At 35.5% G+C, this 19,531-nt stretch overlaps 1 protein-coding gene across 3 annotated transcripts in view; it reads right to left on the reverse strand.

Moving 5' to 3' along the window:
* COPS2 (COP9 signalosome subunit 2) overlaps positions 1 to 19,531 on the reverse strand; it is a 31,847-nt gene that overhangs the window by 8,116 nt on the left and 4,200 nt on the right. Inside the window, exons 2-9 of one of the 3 annotated variants that reach the window (XM_011967300.1) lie at positions 11,532 to 11,645; positions 10,791 to 10,868; positions 6,234 to 6,359; positions 4,054 to 4,164; positions 3,855 to 3,932; positions 1,045 to 1,219; positions 636 to 814; positions 464 to 516 (exon numbers count right to left, since the gene is read on the reverse strand). In XM_011967300.1, coding sequence (XP_011822690.1) covers positions 464 to 516; positions 636 to 814; positions 1,045 to 1,219; positions 3,855 to 3,932; positions 4,054 to 4,164; positions 6,234 to 6,359; positions 10,791 to 10,868; positions 11,532 to 11,645 — 914 coding nt within the window. The remainder of the gene's footprint in view (positions 1 to 463; positions 517 to 635; positions 815 to 1,044; positions 1,220 to 3,854; positions 3,933 to 4,053; positions 4,165 to 6,233; positions 6,360 to 10,790; positions 10,869 to 11,531; positions 11,646 to 19,531) is intronic. The other 2 variants (XM_011967302.1, XM_011967303.1) reach the window with 2 other exon arrangements.

Genomic DNA, 19,531 nt, shown 5'->3' on the forward strand with positions numbered 1-19,531 from the left:
CTCCAGCCTGGGCGGCAGAGCGAGACTCTGTCTCAGAAAAAAAAAAAAAAAAAAAAAAAAAAGAAATATGCTTATGCCATCTTGTCTTACTGAAAATTCTTGACTCATCTTGGACTAGTTTATAATTTCATTTTGGATTAAGAGAGGTATAGGCAGTACTATTGTGAAATAACATTTTAAGACATCCACAATTTTCCACTGAAAGACGCAGGTGCATGTGTGTGTGCGCAGACAGATACACGCACACATAATAGGAAAACTAAGTAGTGGATACTTAATAAAATCTTGTGGCTACAGAAAACAGCATGTAAATAACTTCAGAAAATAAAAATTCTACAAACTTTTCTAAGAAAATACAAAAGGGCAAACGTTGAATATCAACTGAGTTCTGAAAAGTTTTATCTCTCGCTGCTTTATGAATTGCTTTAAGGAAATTTACCTTAACTGAAATATAAAATCTTACCTTACTAAATTCGTCATTGCTAAAATTTCTGGATCATTTTTGTACGGCTTGGCCTAAACACAGTAAAGAAAAAAATTAACTAAGTATATGTACAAAGAAATAACATTTTAAAAAAAGAAGTAACATTTATTTCCAGATAGCTAAGAGAAATTAACAATTAAAACACACATACCTCCTGTGAGTCAAACGGATTTATTCCCGATTTCATAAGCATATTTGCTAAGACCAAATATTTTAAGCAAGTGGTTCGTCTTGGACTTCCAGATTCATCATAATTCTTGAAGGCTTCAAAAAAATCAGTGTGTGCCTTTTCAAATTCACCTTCTCTCAAGTGCATTTTACCACCACATTCTGTGAAGAATAAGACACGAGAAAATAGGACATTTTCATTCTGTAATAACAAGATTGACCACCTCATAAAGGCCAAATGAAAACTATTTCAGTGCCTCTCAGTTTTTAAATTCTATAACTTGAAGAGTACTGGCCTCAGGGTATACACTTAAGTTCTAAAAAGCAAGAGTTTAATTAAACACTTTGATATCTCCCCACGCCACTGCCCAACCTCTCCAAACCAAACTTGCCTCTGATAACTCCCATAATCAGTGGATGAGGGATGGCAGACTTGATGTGAAGTGACTGTTCATAGAGTGCTTTAAGTTTTTTGTTATTTTTCTGTGCTGTGTACATTTGAATTTCCAAAGCATATATTTCTAATAACTGTGTACCTTTTTTCAGATCATCTTCTCCATCATCAGTCTAGGAAAGCAAATACTTAACTTTAGACAAGAGAGAATTCAGACAGTAATTCTTACTTGCATTAGCCTGGAAATCTTACATTTATAATACTATTTCCATGTGAAAAGGCAACACAAATTTTAATTGGAAGTTACAGTACTAAGAATACCACTTGTAATGGCCAAAAAGAAACTAACACATCCTTTCCACTTTTTAGTTATTAGATAAGGAAAAAGTAGCCAAAGGTTTTTTGTACAGTAGTCCTTCCTTATTCTAAGACCTCCAGTGGATGTCTGAAACTATGCATAGTACTATGTTTTTTCCTATATAGTAAGTCCTCATTCAACACTGTCGATAGGTTCTTGGAAACCATGACCTTAAGCAAAACAATGTACAATGAAATCATTTTTTCCCCTCATCAATGTGGTGTTGAACAAAACAACATTAAATCACAGTTTCTAAGAATCTATTAACAATGTTAAGTGAAAACTTACTGTACATACATACCTATGATTAAGTTTAATTTATAAATCAAGTACAGTAAGACATTAACAATAACTGATCATAAAATAGAACACATAATAATATACTGTAATAAAAGTTATGTGAATGTGATCTCTCTCTCCCTCAACATATCTTATTTTCAGACCACAGGAAATAAGTTGACCACATGAAACTGAAATTGAGGAACGCAAACTGTGGATAAGGGGTGGGGGGACTGCTGTATGTATGAAATGTTTTAATGTTTGTGTTTTTATCTAGGAGATTTATTATCGTCTTCCCCAAATCTTCACAACTGCTTTAGAACCACTTATTCAAGTAAAAAGCCCTTCCTAAGTCCCTTCCACATGCCAGGTACTGGGTCTATCATGGGGAAATACAAAGTTAAAAACCCCAAGGTTCTTGGTCTCAAAAAGTTCACACTCTAGTAGAAGATTCATCTGTCAGTAGATAAATTACCATATAAATGACAATGACTAGGTGAAGCATAAACCAAGTGCCTAGGAGAATGAAACAGGGACTAACTTTCCTGGAGGACGTCACACGAATCACAAAAAGGTGCTGACATTTGAGCATGCCTTTAAAATTGACCAACAGCCCACGAAATGTGGGCCATGAAAAATAGCAATATGATCAGCAGTAAGATATTCATAAATATCTCACACTGACATACACTAAGCCAAAATTTATTGTTTATTGGGTCTTCAAACTTAAAATTCTGTTTAATTATTCACTAATGAATCATAACCAGAGGAAAACATACAATATACAAAACAATTTATACATCTAGAGTATCCTTCATCTTTCCCTGAACATACTTCCACCAAAGTACTAAGTAATATAATGCTATTTACCATCCTGATAGCATTTTTCTTACGTTCTTAAAGCAAAACTTCTTCAAAGGATTTTCTCAAATTCCTTATATACATACTGAAAGACCCTCCATCATTCAGAGATGGCTGCTCCAACATTTCCATTTCACAGGGAACTGAACCTCCAGTTGGTTATGAATCAGACTAAAGCATCCTAACAATGTGTAGACAAGAAATAATTCCTAAGTGACTAATCCGCTTTACAAAACTATTGAGTATCTGCAGGTGACTCATTTAGAACAGTCTCTTGATCATTTCTCCCATTCACAGAAATGACACATATATCATTTAAATAATACTACATGGTGGCGGGGGTCGGGAGGGGTGGGAAAAAAAATAGTACATGGCACTGGAAGAGTTCAAAAATACTTAAAGCAGTATTTCCACATTCAATTTAAACTAGTATTAAATGATGTATTTGGTTAAGACAAAACAGGGAATATAAAATGAAAGCCTGGTTAAAAAGTTATAGAGCCATTCTGTCCTGACCATATGGCTTTTCAAATTTAAAGTAATTAATTACAGAAAATAAAGAACTCAGTACCTGTCACACTAGCCGTACTTCAAATGCTTGATAGCTACACATAGCTGGTGCTACCATATTGGACAACAGATATAGAACATTCCCAGTATCACTTAAAGTTCTGTTGGACAATGCTGCTAGGATTCATATAAATCGGAACATAAAAATATCTTTATTACACATGCTTATAATATCCTGGCTCTGTTTTCATAGGGTATATAACTACATATCAATATAATAGTCAAGTATTACAACAGGCCTGTTTGTTTATTGATACTTGGTACCTCATTACACAAAGAATAAAGATTGAGGGGCCAGGCATGGTGGCTCATGCTTGTAATCCCAGTACTTTGGGTGGCCGAGGTGGGTGGATCGCATGAGCTCAGGAGTTCAAGACCAGCCTGGGCAACACGGCAAAACCCCACCTCTACAAAAAAATACAAAAAATTAGCTGGGCATGGTGGTGTGCGCTTGTAGTCCCAGCTACTTAGGAGGCTGAGGTGGGAAGACTGCTTCAGCCCAGCAGGCAGAGGTTGCAGTGAGCCAAGATTGCGCCACTGCACTCTCCAGCCTGGGTGACAGAGCTAGACCCTCTCTCAAAAAAAAAGAAAAAAAAAAAGGTAATTTTATAACTTATTTTCTAAATTTTATTTTTGGGATAATGCTTAAACAAAAACATCCCTAAACAATATTTTGAATATAATTATTCATTATACTTTTATTATGAAGAAATATTCAGAAAAAAATAAGGGAAAGCTACCTGGCAGGACTGATGTAACTGGCGTAAAATTTTTTGAAGCTTTCCATATTCCTCTCGTTCTAAATATAATTTTCCAAGCTGCAAGAAAGCAAACTTATTAAAATCAAGATTTCAACAGAAGATGTGTATCTTCAGGAGACTTTATTAAAAACACCCACCCACTTTTCAAAAGAAAAGTGTAAGTAATTATAATTGTTACCTTTGTGTTTGTCTTAAACCACAGTCTATCATTCTTAGCATCTTTCAAAGCTTCCAGTGTTGTTTCATAGAATTCCTGCAGTAAATCCATCTGACATAAAAAATCAGAATTCTATAATTGTAAACAGCAAATTTGTACCTGTTAATAAAGTTAATTTGAACAAACTAAAAGTGCATCTTTGAACTTTAATACACATAAGATACACTACCTGTATCTTACTGAATGTCTTCTACAGTCCAAAAAATTAACAAACTGAAGCAAAATACAGACCAAATTTACAAGTGCCATGATCGGTTGTTTTATAAAACCCAGAAAATATTTCCCCATATAAACATACTGCGGTAAGTTCTCATGCTGTAATAGTATACGTTTGTCCTTCCCAAACTAATAATTCATTCTGTATTTTATTTTACTTTTTAAAAAGCTAGTCAAGTGAAGCAGTAGGAGTGGAGAAGGAACAAAGTAATCTGTAACTGGTTGTGCTCAATTAGCTGTAAATACCACTCCACTCAGATCAGCCACTCATTTCATATTAACAGCAGTAAATGAAATGTACATAGAACTAGTCGTATTGTTATTAACAGTGTACATCTTATTCACTCAACCCTTATCTGGAGCCTACAATGTGGCAAACACTAAGCATGCTGGTGAAGAAACAAATAAGCTCCTTCCCTCAACATTCTTCTATAAATGTGACTAAGTAACTCAACTGCATAGCTTTTAAGTCACTGGTAAACCATGGAGGTGTGTGGAAAGAAAAGTCTAGTATAATTTTAGCTATGTCTGATCACCACCAATTCACCAATCTGTGTGGCATTTTTTCATGGAAATCATTATTTATTTTACATCTTGTTAAGTTCCCTTGCCCACCCTCTTCCCCCTACTTCTGGCTTTGCCTTTGTTTGAATATCTAATTCTCTGCTTAACTGGATCAAGAAGAGGACTGTAAGAGCAGGAAAATTTCACATTTTCAGAAAACACCATCTATTTATGCGTGACTACTGATGGCATATTGAATAGAACTGAGTACCGCCCACCCAGTATCTGTTGTTACTTTCAAAAGACAAAAACCTTACATATAACAGCACACAGAGCATGCAGTCCTGAAGTTTCAAAATCACTCGATTCCCTCTCCTTGCTCCAATTACTGGCATAGTATTTATAAACAGTGTACCAAATATGTTTTGATGACACTCGTTTTTAAGAGTTGGAAAACATTTCCCCACTTTAGGAAAGCTCCACGATATATAACTTAACTCTAGAATTAGTGTCGTTAAGTGTTAATATTCTAACAAAACATGTAAGTTTACCTTTCTCTATTTGCATTACATAAAATTTAAATATAAAGAGTAGAAACTGCCTGAAAAAAATGACATCTACTAGAAAAGACATTAAACGTAAGGCTGATTTTGATCTGAACATTCTTTGATCATGAGTACAAAAAAATCAAATATTCTAAGAAATACTAAATGATATAGAGACTATATCTTGTACCCAAATATCACAGAGTACGAGGATGAAAAACTAAAACTGAGGACTATACTGCTTACAAGGATAAGACCAAATGACCCAATTAAAAATTATCTTGCAAAAAAATATATAAAATAATCATTGGTTTTCTTAACAACCAAAATCTAGACTCATAACGAAAGCACTATCACTCCCAATACCTTCTTTAGTTTCTTTCATCAGTAGCTCTTCTTTCATTATCCACCCATCCTTTGCAGAAGCATTTACTGAGCACCTGTTGAGTAATGCCAAACACTAACTGATAAGAGCACAGGCACTTCTCAAAGATTTTAATATAACCAAATCCATACAAATAACCTGTGATTCAGTGTATTTAACACCTCAGAATGGCTAGCTGAAGTGCTAATGGAATTCACTAGAAGGGTCCGTGGTAGCAACTGTATAGGAGTCTAACAAAAGGCTGAAAAGTTGTTTACAGATTTAGTATCTGAAGCAATTATTTAAAGAGATCAAGCTGGAGTTATTACCTTTTACTATTATATAATCAGTAATATAACCAGGAAAATAGTACTTATCATTTTTAAAGCACACTAATAACTAGCATAACTACTTAAATAGAAGTTCTAGGTCTTTTCATTTGCAAAGAACAAAGCCCTTACTATAAATAATAGACACACTGACAGCGCTAAGAGGGGAAAATCGAGTCTAACCTGTTTAGAAGTAGAGATATAATCAAGAATAGAATTAATGGATTTTTCAGAATAATTTCTTGTGACTGCACTCCGAATATAGGTCAATAGTTGTTTATATCTATTCATCATTTCTGGAAAGTTTGTCTGTGAGAAAAGAAAAATGAATTATCAGATGCAAATTTAGGTACTAAAATATGTACACATGATTAAGGTTACAGAATACACCACTACATAATGAAATGTAGTTCATATAGTTCCTAATATAGTTTTGTAAAAGAGGAACTATGTATGACAGGAACATTATAAACATTATCTTAAATTTGAAATGACTAGATTACTCAAACCAAATGTATAAAGTTAGCTTATAAAACAAGAACAACTGCTAAATTTTCCAAATTTCAGAAGTTGTCATTGTACTACGTATTTAAATCATAAAACCTACTAAAATATTCATAAGCCAAAACACACAAATAAAATCCAAGTTTTTTCTTTTTTTTTTGAGACGGAGTTTCGCTTTTGTTGTCCAGGCTGGAGTGCAATGGCACGATCTTGGCTCGCCACAACCTCCGCCTCCCAGGTTCAAGCGATTCTCCTGCCTCAGCCTCCCGAGTAGCTGGGATTACAGGCATGTGCCACCACACCCGGCTAATTTTGTATTATTATTATTTGTTTTTTAGTAGGGACAGGGTTTCTCCATATTGGTCAGGCTGGTCTTGAACTCCCAATCTCAGGTGATCTGCCCACCTCGGCCTCCCAAAGTGCTGGGATTACAGGTGTCAGCTACCGCACTCGACCAAAATCCAAGTTTTCAAATGCCTTGGGTACCTGCTATGCAGGTTATTAGCTATATTCTCCCCTGTAATTTTATCCCTTCCTCAGGAAGCTCTGCAATAAGAGTTACTTGTTTCTTTTCTCCCTATAACTGGCTGGCTATATATGAAAATGTGAAATTAAACAATCTTTTCAAGCATCAATACTAATTTCATATCAAGAAAAGTCTCCCCATCTAAGGTTCTACTCAACAGTAGATATAGTTAATGTTGTTATTCCTTGTATTTGTACTATTGATGTTGTTCCAGGAAATAAGAATGGTCTAAAAAATAAAGGCGTACTGAGACTTATTCTGGGAGAGCTTTACCAGTCCTAAGTATATCCTGTAAGTCAATTTATGAGTCTAACCTTATAACCTGCATCCACAATCCTCACAATCTGCAAATGCTATTAATCTCTTTTTTTCCTGAGTTCTATTCTATTTTTTTTAATCAAAGACATGAAGCACTGGCAGATACAAATGCTCCTTTCCTTGACTAATTAAACATATGTATTTATTAGGGTGAGGAATAAACTAATAATGTTGTAATTATCTTGCTTATGACAATATATTCTGCCCGGAGGCACAGCATGAAGAACTAGAAAACTGGAGAACAATCCCTGAAACCTTCTAAGCAAGAACTGAATTACAATAAAACAGTAGAGGTGGATGAGACAAAAAAAAGGATAGAACTATGGAAATATATATGATACACAACCATTTTTGTTTCCAAGTTTCATGTGGGGGTAAATGATAGGTAACATCCTGTCAGTGAGCTGCTAAATCCACATTACAGTACATATCTTGTAGCAAAAGGGAAATCAAAGAAATACGACTATCCTAACTTTGAAGCTGTACTTTGGCACTGAAATAGGAGTTTTGCAAAAAGTTATAGTTTTTGGTTGGGCTTGGTGGCTCACTCCTGTAATCCCAGCACTTTGAGAGGCTACGAGCATCGCTTAAGTCCAGGAGTTTGAGACCAGCCTGAGCAACATGGTGAAACCTCGTCTTTACAAAAAAAACAAAAATTAGTCAGGTGTGGTGGCATGCGCCTGCAGTCCCAGTTACTTGGAGGCTGAGGCAGGAGGATAGTTTGAGCCTGCGAGGCAGAGGTTGCAGTGATGCAGTGAACCAAGATTGCACCACTGCACTCCAGCCTGAGCAATAGAGTAAGACTTCATCTCAAAAAAAAAAAAAAAAGTTGCAGTTTTGAATTTATCTCCTTATGTTATAATTTATAGCTCATTCAAAAAACAATTACATTATAATTAAAGACTGAAGGAAGAGTAGGTAAATTGGTCCCAGAGCAGTTGATAGTGAACTCTTCCAACTTTTTGCTATCTAAAATCACTACACACAACATAGGTCCTACTCTGAGTCCAATCAGAAAACGAGAGGGGCAGGTACAGAAGCTGAAATCACTCTTGTGAACCATAACTTATTCACAGATGCTGCTACAGCAAACAAAAGGTAGGCAAGGTAGACAAAATAACATAAAATGCAAAAAACCCTCTCCCTTCCTTCCTTCCTACTCTGCTCAAGGTAAAATGGCAAAACCAAGTCTTAAGGGTAACACAGTGTTCAAATGGATTCAAAACGAAACCACTGCTAGTACATTAAAATAGCAAATTTCTATAGGGACTCTTGGTATTATCTCAAATCACAGAACCTACGAGTTAAACATTCAGCCCTTAATGTCACTATGATTGCTTAATTACAAATTTCTGTTCCTTGAAACGCTTGGTGCTTCTTCCACAGCCTTCTAAGTTATTAATCTGAATACAGTAAATGTTTGTGTTTAATATTCTTGCAAACAAAAAATGGAAAGAAAGCACAGGGGCTCTGGGCAACATAGAAATGTTTTGAGAGTATCAGAGCAGTAGGAGTAGAAAGGGTAAATATAATGCAGATAATTTTCATTCTTTAACTAGATTTAAATGCAATATACAATATACTTAATAACATTTAACGTGTTTTCACTTATTCTGATATATTTTGGGGAAAAAATGAACAAAAACATTTTGTAAACAGCTTCTGTAGGAGATGCCATGGACTGCCCCTCCTCTTAAAGCTGAGATAAACGATACCAGAGTGAGTACCTCAAAAAGAGGAGGTACAAGATTAGTAGAAGTTACCTGGAAACAAGTACTAGTCAGATGGGATAGAGAAGCTAATGGGGAGGAACAGGAAACATATCATATGGGAAATACAAAAATAGGGGAAAAGGAAAGTGGCAACATATCAGCTATTCTTCTATTTGCCATAGTTTCTGAACCTTCCAACTGCTTCACTCCCTGCTAATCTGAGCTTCAACTTTATCTTTCTCTTAAAAGTTCTTCTTCTCCTTTAGTGATCTAAGATTCATGTTTGTACCTAGTCCTATCATCTTATAACCATTATAGGTTCTAAGAATATAACAACAGATAAAACAAAGTTCTGCTCTCATGGAGCTTACAACTTACTTGGGGGGAGGGGTGGTGTGAAGAGGGGCAAAAAATAATAGATCACATGGTGACATATGCAAAGAAGAAAAAGAGCAAAGAAGAAATTTAAGTGATGATGGGAAGAATGTTATTTTATATCGGGTGGTCATGGGAAGGCCATCCTGATAAGCGGTGCCATTTGAGCAGACACCTGAATCAAATGAAGAAAAAACTTGTACGGTTACAACAGAGAAGAGCTTCTGAGGCAGAAGAAACAGCAGGTACAAATCTTTACACAGGATTGTGCTTGGGATGACTTCAGGAACAGCAAGAAGGCCAGCGATGGAGCAAATAAAACAGCAGCAAAGGATGAGCTTACATAGGGACTTGTAGGTCATGGTAAGAGTTCTGGATTTTACTGAGGGAGATGGGGACCACTAGAAGATATGGAGCAAAAGAATGGCATAATCTGACTTACATTTTAAAAGGATCACTCTGCTACTTGTGGAGAACTGTAGCAGGGTAATGATGAAAGTAAGGAGACCAGTTAAGAGGCTATTGCAATAATCCAGGTAAGAAATCACGGTGCCTTGGACCAGAGTAGTAGACGTAGAAACAGTAAGTAGCAGTCATACTGGATATAAAGCCATGTGGATTTGCCAATGGATTATTTGTGGGGTAAGAGACAATGAGAAGAGATAAGCATAATGCTAATGTTTTGGCCTTAGTCAATGGAAGAGAAACCCTTTATAATAAACAGGAGAATTTTAAAACTCCAAAGTAAACATTAATCCTTTGTGGAAAAGTCAATCTATTAATAATGGTGGCTCATGCCTGTAATCCCAGCACTTTCGGAGGCCGAGGCGGGCAGATCACGAGGTCAGGAGATCGAGACCATCCTACTTAACATGGTGAAACCCCGTCTCTACTAAAAATACAAAAAACCAGCTGAGCATGGTGGCACACGCCTGTAGTCCCAGCTACTCAGGAGGCTCAGGCAGGAGAATCGCTTGAACTCAGGAGGCAGAGGTTGCAGTGAACCAAGATCGCACCACTGCACTTCAGTCTGGGTGACAGAACGGGGGGAAAAAAAGCAGCCCAATACTGTAAATGCATCTAAAAGAATAAGTTTTCTTAAATAGAAAACTTCTGTATCCTATGAAGAATCTTTTTTTTTTAACTTAGTATTTACTATAGCTCTAACTGCAAAGCAGACTAAACAGAAAAACACACCCAAAGTAGTACTTAAGAAAAGTAGATATAATAGTACTTTGTCGTAATGAGGTTTTTACCTGAAAAATTTATTTCATTAGTTTAATTCCCCTCAAAAACAAATCTTACCAACTTGAAGTTAATCTTAATCATTTGTTTCAGTGCTTTAAATCCCCATTCTCCTTTTTCACCTTCAAGTTCCAAAACCTAAAAAGAGGAAGAAATTTTTAGTTTATCTTAATATTAACATATTATTTTCTAATGATGTCCAATGTGTAAGTATTGAATTAATTTTATACTATCTACATAAAAAACATTTCCCCAAGGATACCACCATTTCTCAATGTCATTTTTAAGTCTCTAGAGAAAACAAGTTGTAAGATGCTTACATAAGCATGAGCAAGCTTAAAGTCCCTTCATCAGGAAAATTAAGAGCTACTTCTTGATTACTATACAGTTCCTGAAATATTTTTTCCCCCGAATAATCAACCTATGGTAAAAATAATCCGTAAGTGTAACAGTAAGTCAAGAAATCAAGCTATTTATAATAATGAAACCTCAACTGTGTGATTTACCCCTAAAAGAAACAAGACTGCAGTGATAATACCTATTGACCATCATGTTGGTGGTTCTTCTGCCAGAACCAGCCTAGCTTTTCAGGACAATGGCCCTGCTCCATAGACAGCTTGATTGGAAAAAACATCAGGATAACCCTTTTGAAACATATGCTTGTGCTGTCTAATGCTAACTGATAGGATAATTAAGTATTCAAAACACATTTCTGAGATAAAATCACCTGGGACTTATTTGTTCTAGTATATCATTAAAAAAAAAATTAACACACAGAATCAAATGGAAAAGAATATAAACCTTTTGGAAACTGCTTAACGCAGCTTTTGGGTCATCTTCTTTTAATGCTTTGGAATTATAGTACTGATTTTCCAAATCCACATTTGGCTCGGAGTTACTATCTTCAGAGTATTCCTGTGTTGGAAAGAAAGAAATATTAAAAGAAAAAAAAAAAACCCCACACATAGCAATGTAAACAGTGAATGCTGTTAAGACAGAAACACCACATATTTTTACAAAACAAAACAACCTCGAATACATACATAAAATGCCACTGATATTCAACTGTTATATAAAACCAGGGGTTGAAGAAAGGAAGAGGGTGTATAGCAGAATATAATCATTTCTTCCAGATGAAAGTTAAAATTTCTATAGAATCAACATAAAAGAAAAATGCAAAGACCTAATATTGGTTAATGACCCCAATTCTGTAGTGGTTAAGCTTTCATTGGTCATGAAATCTGAGGGAAACCTAATGTAGATGTGTTCTAATTATTAATCTTTGGTTCTATAAATTTTTTCTATTCCCCAAGTCTAAATTTCATTATTGTAACATGGTTTAAAACTAGCTAGGATAGTAATCTACACATGGCAAAGTCATCTAGCACTAAATATAATTATGTTAATAAGAATATTTGCTTTATGTGCACTATACAACAGCTGTTTATACTAATGTTAATCAGCTTTATAACAAATCAAAATAAATAAAACAAAATGGATTTATATAATTTTATGAGACTTTCCATTACATGAGTTCAATTCTTAGTGGAAAAAAACGAGGCAGAAGGGAAAACTGGAATAAAACAACTATTTTGTAGCGTAAACAAGAGTTTTACACAGTTCCAGGACATTCAGTCTAATAACGAGGATTACAAAATACACATGGATTGGTGTAATGGAAATCATTATCTTATGAGTCATAAGATAAAGATTATTTCCTTCTCAGCTATAAGTCATTACAAAGGGCAAGTTTATATCAAATTAAGAATAGTACCTGGAAACAAACACAAAAAAGACAAGAATAGTTTTTATAGTTATTTCTAAATCCAAATACAGGTAACAAATTTCTTTATGAGATATTTATGAAAAATTATGTTACAGTCTCATAAAAGCATAGGAGAGAAGAAAGGTATGCTGTGTATAAGTTATTCGAAAGCTCAAAAATACATTAACACAAGATGAATTTTTCAGTAATCAAGAGTGGCTTTGTAATGTGCGCCCTCTGGAGGATAATTCCTTCCTCGTGTGAAGACATGAGTCTGTCAGTCTTACAGATTTAAGACCTGGAATTCCGTTGTGTTTAACATATGAAAATCACTTGATGAAACTAGGTAGTAAGTTTCATAATTACTCATTTACTTCTTAACCCTTGTAATCTAGGCTTGACAACAAAGAAACTGATCAAGCTAAAAAAAGAGAAATTAGTAAAGAATGAACAAGCCAACCATACACAGAATGATGCTGTGACAGTGATGGCTTCAAAGCTGGGTTTTGAAAGATAAATGGAAGTTTGCCCGCTAGACAAAACGAGAGAGGATAAAGAGAATAGTACATGTAGTAACAACATAAACAATGGAAGGTAACTATTTGTTGGAACATAAAAGTCCTTATTGACTCTACCTTCAAAATAAACCTCAAATCTATCCACTCCCCAACCCTCTGCTTGCTACCACCCTACCCTACCCAACTACTTTCATCTCTCCACAAACTTTAACAGCCTTCTCATTCTCCTTTTTAAGTCCTAATATCCTCATGGTTAAGCAGGTGAAAGAATTCTCACAAAATATAAATTATCTTATTCCTCTCCTCAAAAATGGTTCCCATTCCTCTTAAAACCCAGAGCGAAATAATCAAAACTTGACTCCGGTGTCCAGCCTTATATCCTATCAAGTTCTCCCTCATTCACTTTGCTGCAGCCATCCTGGCCTTAACTCAATGGCCTTAACAAGTGCCAAATTCTCCCACTTTTATGTGTTATTCCTGTCTCTTTCCACCTCTACCTCTACCTCTCTTCATCTGGTTAACTACTGCATATCATTTCAGATCTCAGCCTAAGGGTATTCTTTAGGGAAGACTTGGAGTAAAGAATCACAGCTATAAAACCTACTCTATACTTTTGGAAATCAGCTCTTTTCTAATTGTTTTATTAAGTTGGAACAAATACAAACGGATTTACCATATATGATTTATCATACAATAACTAAAATAAAAACTTCACTTAACACCATTGAAAAAGATAGAGGAATAGCTCGCTGAACCAGAGAATTATTTTTTTTTTTGCAACCTAAACCTTCAGAATGCAGCCTTGAACCTAGAAGTAAAATGAAAAGTATTTCTGATTTATGTTGATCACAAAGTAAAAATTCAGAGTCCATTTATTTTTGGTTTGTTGGCTCAAAACAAATTAGAAAAAACAATTAGGTCAGGTTTTGAGAAGAGGAAAGTAGAAGCTGAAAGGTATACATGACAACAGTAGGACTAGTGTTTTGGAGCTTCCTAGCAAATGAGAAACAGTATTTTAGAAAGGGAGGAGATTAACTTCAATTATCTAGAAATTACTGAACCAATTATAACACTGTTAAAAACAGGATCCTTGACATTTCCTGTCATTTCTCACAGAGTGTCTTGTCATTCAATCATGGAATACTTATTATAAGACTAGTTACCTGTAACTTCTGGGACCTGATAGATTTCAGATAGAGATTTCTAAACTTTAGATGTTACAACTCCAAAACAAAAAACAAAAAACAAAACAAAACAATGACTGAGACAAGATTTGATTCAGCCCTCTACATTTTGTGACTATATTCTTTTGGTTTTTCATATCATATGGATTAAGAAATGGCACGTATAACGTTTTTGCATAATTGCAATTCAACTCTTAAAACAAATGTTATTGCTACAATATAAAAATACAGGAGAATTGGCACAACTGATATTCTACTGATAGACTACAAATAGGCAGTCCCTTGTTATGATCTGCAATGCCATGTTCGTATGGCTTGAACCAGCCATCATGACATCACTAATCCATCATTTGCACCCCACTGCATCAATTATCACAAGCTGTGCATTACTGCAAATTATTCTTCAGTTATTACACAGGCATAATTTTTCAAACTAATGTTTTGAAGTCTTTGGAAGAAAAATTCTATTGTTTAGGTGCTTCTACTATTTATACTCAACAATCATGATCTTTAATATATGCCAGCAATTAATTACTGCTCACACAAATTCAAATTAACAACTCTTCCCCTCAAGGTACTCATTGTCTATTAAGGAAGAGATATGCAAACAAAACTGTAATATAATATAATAAATAATAGACACACATACTAAGTCCACTGGCATCTCAAAAAGGAGTAATCAACTACTTCTGAGTGAGAGGAAGGAAAAAGATACCCGAGTCAGGTATAAAAGTATGAATAGGAATCGCCAGCAATGGGGAAGGGCAGCTGAAATAAAGCAATTAATCTGTAAATGCAAGGAAGCTTGAAATAGTATGAACAGTTTGGGCTGAAGCACAGGATGTTATGTAAAGGGTTGATGAAAGATGAACTGGTATTGAACAGAGGAAGAGGACAACAGAAATCTTGCAAGGAGATTAGATTCAATAAAGAGCCTCTAAAAGATTTTACAAGGAAATAATCAGATTTGTGTTTCTGGAAGAGTACTCTGGTAGCAATGAGGTAGTCCACTGGATAATCTTAAGTCTGGCCAGGAGCTGTGAAGGCCTGATCCCAAGAAGTAGAATGAGGAGAAAAGGCAGGGGACACAATAAATGATGGAATAAACACAGAAGATGTTAAACAATGTTAGGGAGGTGAAATAAAAGTGCCCATATGGGCACAAGATAATGGAAAATAAAGTGATCCATAATGACTATCAAAGGTTTGGTAACACATGATGCCATCACTCAGAATAGGAAATCTAGAAGTATTGAGTAAGTATTGCTAAACTGAAATAGTTACGTCAAATGAAAAAGAGATAATAATTTGTAAAAGTTTAAATGTTTTTTTAACAGAAGAGAAAGTGAAATTTTAATTAGTATATAAAGAATGCTTTAAAAACAAATGAAGAGTTTAATATATGAAAAATAAACAAGCACTTGTTCTACAAGAACAGTTGGAAAAGGGATTAAAAATTAAAAAACCCCCTAAAGTTCAATAATAGTTTCAACCTACTCATGTCCTGATAATTCCCCCAAGCAATTTGTGATCCATCCACACAACCAAAATCTACTCTTTCTCAAACATGTCACACAATTTTAAATCTCTGCTTTGGCATAAACTGCTCTTTTTGCTAGAATTCTAAACCATTTTCCCTCCTAACAACCTTTCTGCTTTTCTCCTAAGACACTTCCCTGCCCTAATACTGCTGGGAAATGCGTTCATTAACTCATCTTAGCAACACTCTTCTTAGCAAACTAATTTTTTTTTTCTTTGTCATGCTTCCATATGACATGCATCCATATGACATGCATCTCTCTACCATAGAGCTCTGTATGTTAAAACAGGCCAAATTGTGAACTTCTCAGAAGCAGGAACTTTCTTATTCATCTGTGTATTCCGACAGCCTGGGATATTACAAAAGGCTTAGTGTTTGGTTAATTAAAATAAAAGGTGGGTAAACATTCCAAAATAACACAACACACAGCAGCCAGGGTCAATTTTGACTGTATCAGGTATGTAGCTACTGCTGAACAGGATCAGTTCCATAGTTCATTTACTTACTCTTGTATCTATTGCCAATAGAAGCCCTAAGAAATGTACTTTAGGAAAACAACACTTACCATTAACAATGCTTTCCGAGCCTTGTCTAACAGCTGACCAGATGCTGGGCACACTATGAGGTGTGGGCAGTGTTTCATTATCCTTAAAAACCACATGATTCGAATCCTAGGTAGCCATTTATGGTTTAGCTACTGATAGAGTTATCCATTTAAAAAAATTCACACAAGTTAATGGGTGCTGATTTGTTAACTATGAAGTTAGAATTAAAAAAACAAAACAAAACAAAACAACTGTCTGCTGGGCACGATAGCTAACGCCTGTAATCCCAGCACTTTGGGAGGCTAAGCAGGGGTGGATCACCTGAGGTCCGGAGTTCAAGACAAGCCTGACCAACATGGAGAAACCCTGTCTCTACTAAAAATACAAAAAAAATTAGCAGGGCATGGGGGCGCGTGCCTGTAATCTCAGCTACTCAGGAGGCTGAGGTAGGAGAATCGCTTGAACCCGGGAGGCAGAGGTTGCAGTGAGCCAAGATAGTGACACTGCACTCCAGCGTGGGCAACAAGAGCGAAACTGTTTCAAAAAAAAAAAAAAACAGTTGTCCTAAATTTTCAGTGTTGAAATTATATTTCCCAAGTAGAGCTATCATAAAGTCACATTTGTGTTTCAGCATCCTAAAAGAACTACTATAAAACCTGGGCTCTAGTTCTGACTCTCCCACAAATTTGTCCTGTAAATTCAGGTAATCACTCATTCTCTATGCTTTAGTTCCTCTTGTGTCAAATTTGGGGGTTGACCCCTGTAGGAAGTTTCTAATTCCCACTAAGGTCCATATGTTCATTTCGGGATATAATGTACAAGTACAAATTCACTTTGTTGGATAGTTGTAGTTTACAGATTTAAGTTGCCAGTGAAGTCTTGTTTATTTTTTATTAAATTTATTTATGCTTATTATTAAATAATGAAGTTTATTATTACTTAAATGTATATAACTTTATTTTATTCTTAGCATGTAAAAGTTGTCTCCCATTGTTTTAGCTATCCTTGTTTGAACCTCTCCAATTTCATTATACAAGGTACACTAATGAGGTAATACAACAGGCCTTTTTGAAAAGTTGCCAATTTAAGTTCCAAATCAATATTTTTCTTTGAAGTAGTAGCTTTAAGGTGCAGTAAAATTATTCCAATGATACCGACATGGATTACAACAAGTAATGCTTCTGAAATCCTCAAGAAAACCAACTTCACCAGAGTCGTGTGTTTGTATCCTTAAACAGCAGCATACAATTTAATGGCTCAACTTATTTATCAAACCTGATTCTTAATTTTCAACTACATCTACAAAAAGGAAAAACTCTGGCTAGCTTATTTTTTAAAAATAAGCTGCACATTGTTTTTTCAAAATATTGAAAACAGGCCAAATTCTTATCAATACAGAACTGTTTAAATAAAGGATGGTACATCCACACAATCAATGCAGCCATAAAAAAAGTAAGCTCCTTGCATACTTAATACAGAATAATCTCTCAGATAAATTAAAAGGCACACAGCAAGATTTATAATATGCTATATCAATGTTAAAAAAATAAAAAAAGAGAGGATGAATAAGAATCTGTATTTGGTTATCTACCGAGAATGGGAACCAGACAGATGAAGAACAGAATGGAGGAAAAAACTTTGATGCACATATTTTTATATTTTCTGGTTTTGAACCATATGCGTGTATTATCTATTTTAAAAAGAGTGACAGAGTCACTCTCTGGCCTCTAAAGTAACATTTTTGCTCATCATTTACACCCTTCAACCTGCCCACCCCCAGTAATAAAAGCAATATAGATTCCCTGTGAAAAGTCTGCCAGACAAAAACAAATCAAAAAAAAAAATTAAAACCAGGCAGGCGCGATGGCTCACACCTGTAATCCCAACACTTTGGGAGGCTGAGGTGGCTGGATCATCTGAGGTCGGGAGTTCGAGACCAACCTGGCCAACAAGGTGAAACCCGTCTCTACTAAAAATACAAAAATTAGCCAGGCGTAGTGGCTTGCGCCTGTAATCCCAGTCATTTGGAAGGCTGAGGCAGAGAACTGCACCACTGCACTCCAGCCTGGGCAACAGAGTAAGACTCTGTCTCCAAAAAAAAACAAAAAACAAAAAACATTAAAACCATTGATAATTTATTTCCAGACATTTTTCTATATTTTTCCCACCTAACAAAATTGGGATAATATGGATTATACAGTCTTTGACATTTCTGGAACTTAACATTTATACTGGATACATGTTCACTATGTACATAGCACTGGCAATTGACCATCATCTTTCTACTGAACTTATTAAAAGGGTGACAAATACGAGAGTCTGTAAGAGATCCTGTAGCTAAGATTCATTTTCCTCCCCACTACACACACACACAAAAGAAAAAGTAGTAAAAATGCAGAGCATTAAAACTGCTATACCATGAAAAATAATGGGAACATGGGTAGAGCTGGAGGCCATTACTCCTAGCAAAGTAATGCAGGAACAGAAAACCAAATACTGCATGTTCTCTGTTACAAGTGGGAACTAAATGATGAGAATTCATTAACACAAAGAAGGGAACAGACACCAGGGCCTACTTGAGGGTGAAGGGTGGGAGGAGGGAGAGGAGCAGAAAAAATATTGGGTACTTGGCTTAGTACCTGGGTGATGAAATAATCTGTATAATAAACTCTTGTAATAAGAGCTTATCTATATAACTAACCTGCACACGTACCCTTGAACCTAAAAGTTAAAAAAATAAATAAAACTGCTATATATTAAGACAAGAAAAACAATACTAGGAAACATTTATTCCCTAATCCCAACTAAGAGCTTGACTAGGGGAATATAATGAGGCTCACAGCTGGTCATATATTTAACCAAGTGGAATTATTCTAACTTTTAGACAATGTTTTCCTTGTAATACATTTAAATAATTATATCCAAATACAGGCTGGGCATGGTGGCTCACGCCTGTAATCTCAGCACTTTGGGAGGGCGAGGAATGTCGATCACCTGAGGTCAGGAGTTCGAGATCAGCCTGGCCAACATAGTGAAACCCTGTTTCTACTAAAATATAAAAATTAGCTGGGCATGGTGGTGGGCACCTGTGGTCCCAGCTATTCAGGAGGCTGAGGCAAGAGAATCACTTGAATCCGGGAGGCACAGGTTGCAGTGAGCCGAAATCACGCCACTGCACTCCAGCCTGGGCGACAGAGCACAACTTCACCTCAAAAAAACATATATATATATATTCAAATATATAATACC

The sequence above is a fragment of the Mandrillus leucophaeus genome, unplaced genomic scaffold, assembly GCF_000951045.1.
Source record: "Mandrillus leucophaeus isolate KB7577 unplaced genomic scaffold, Mleu.le_1.0 Scaffold798, whole genome shotgun sequence".
NCBI lineage: Eukaryota > Metazoa > Chordata > Mammalia > Primates > Cercopithecidae > Mandrillus > Mandrillus leucophaeus.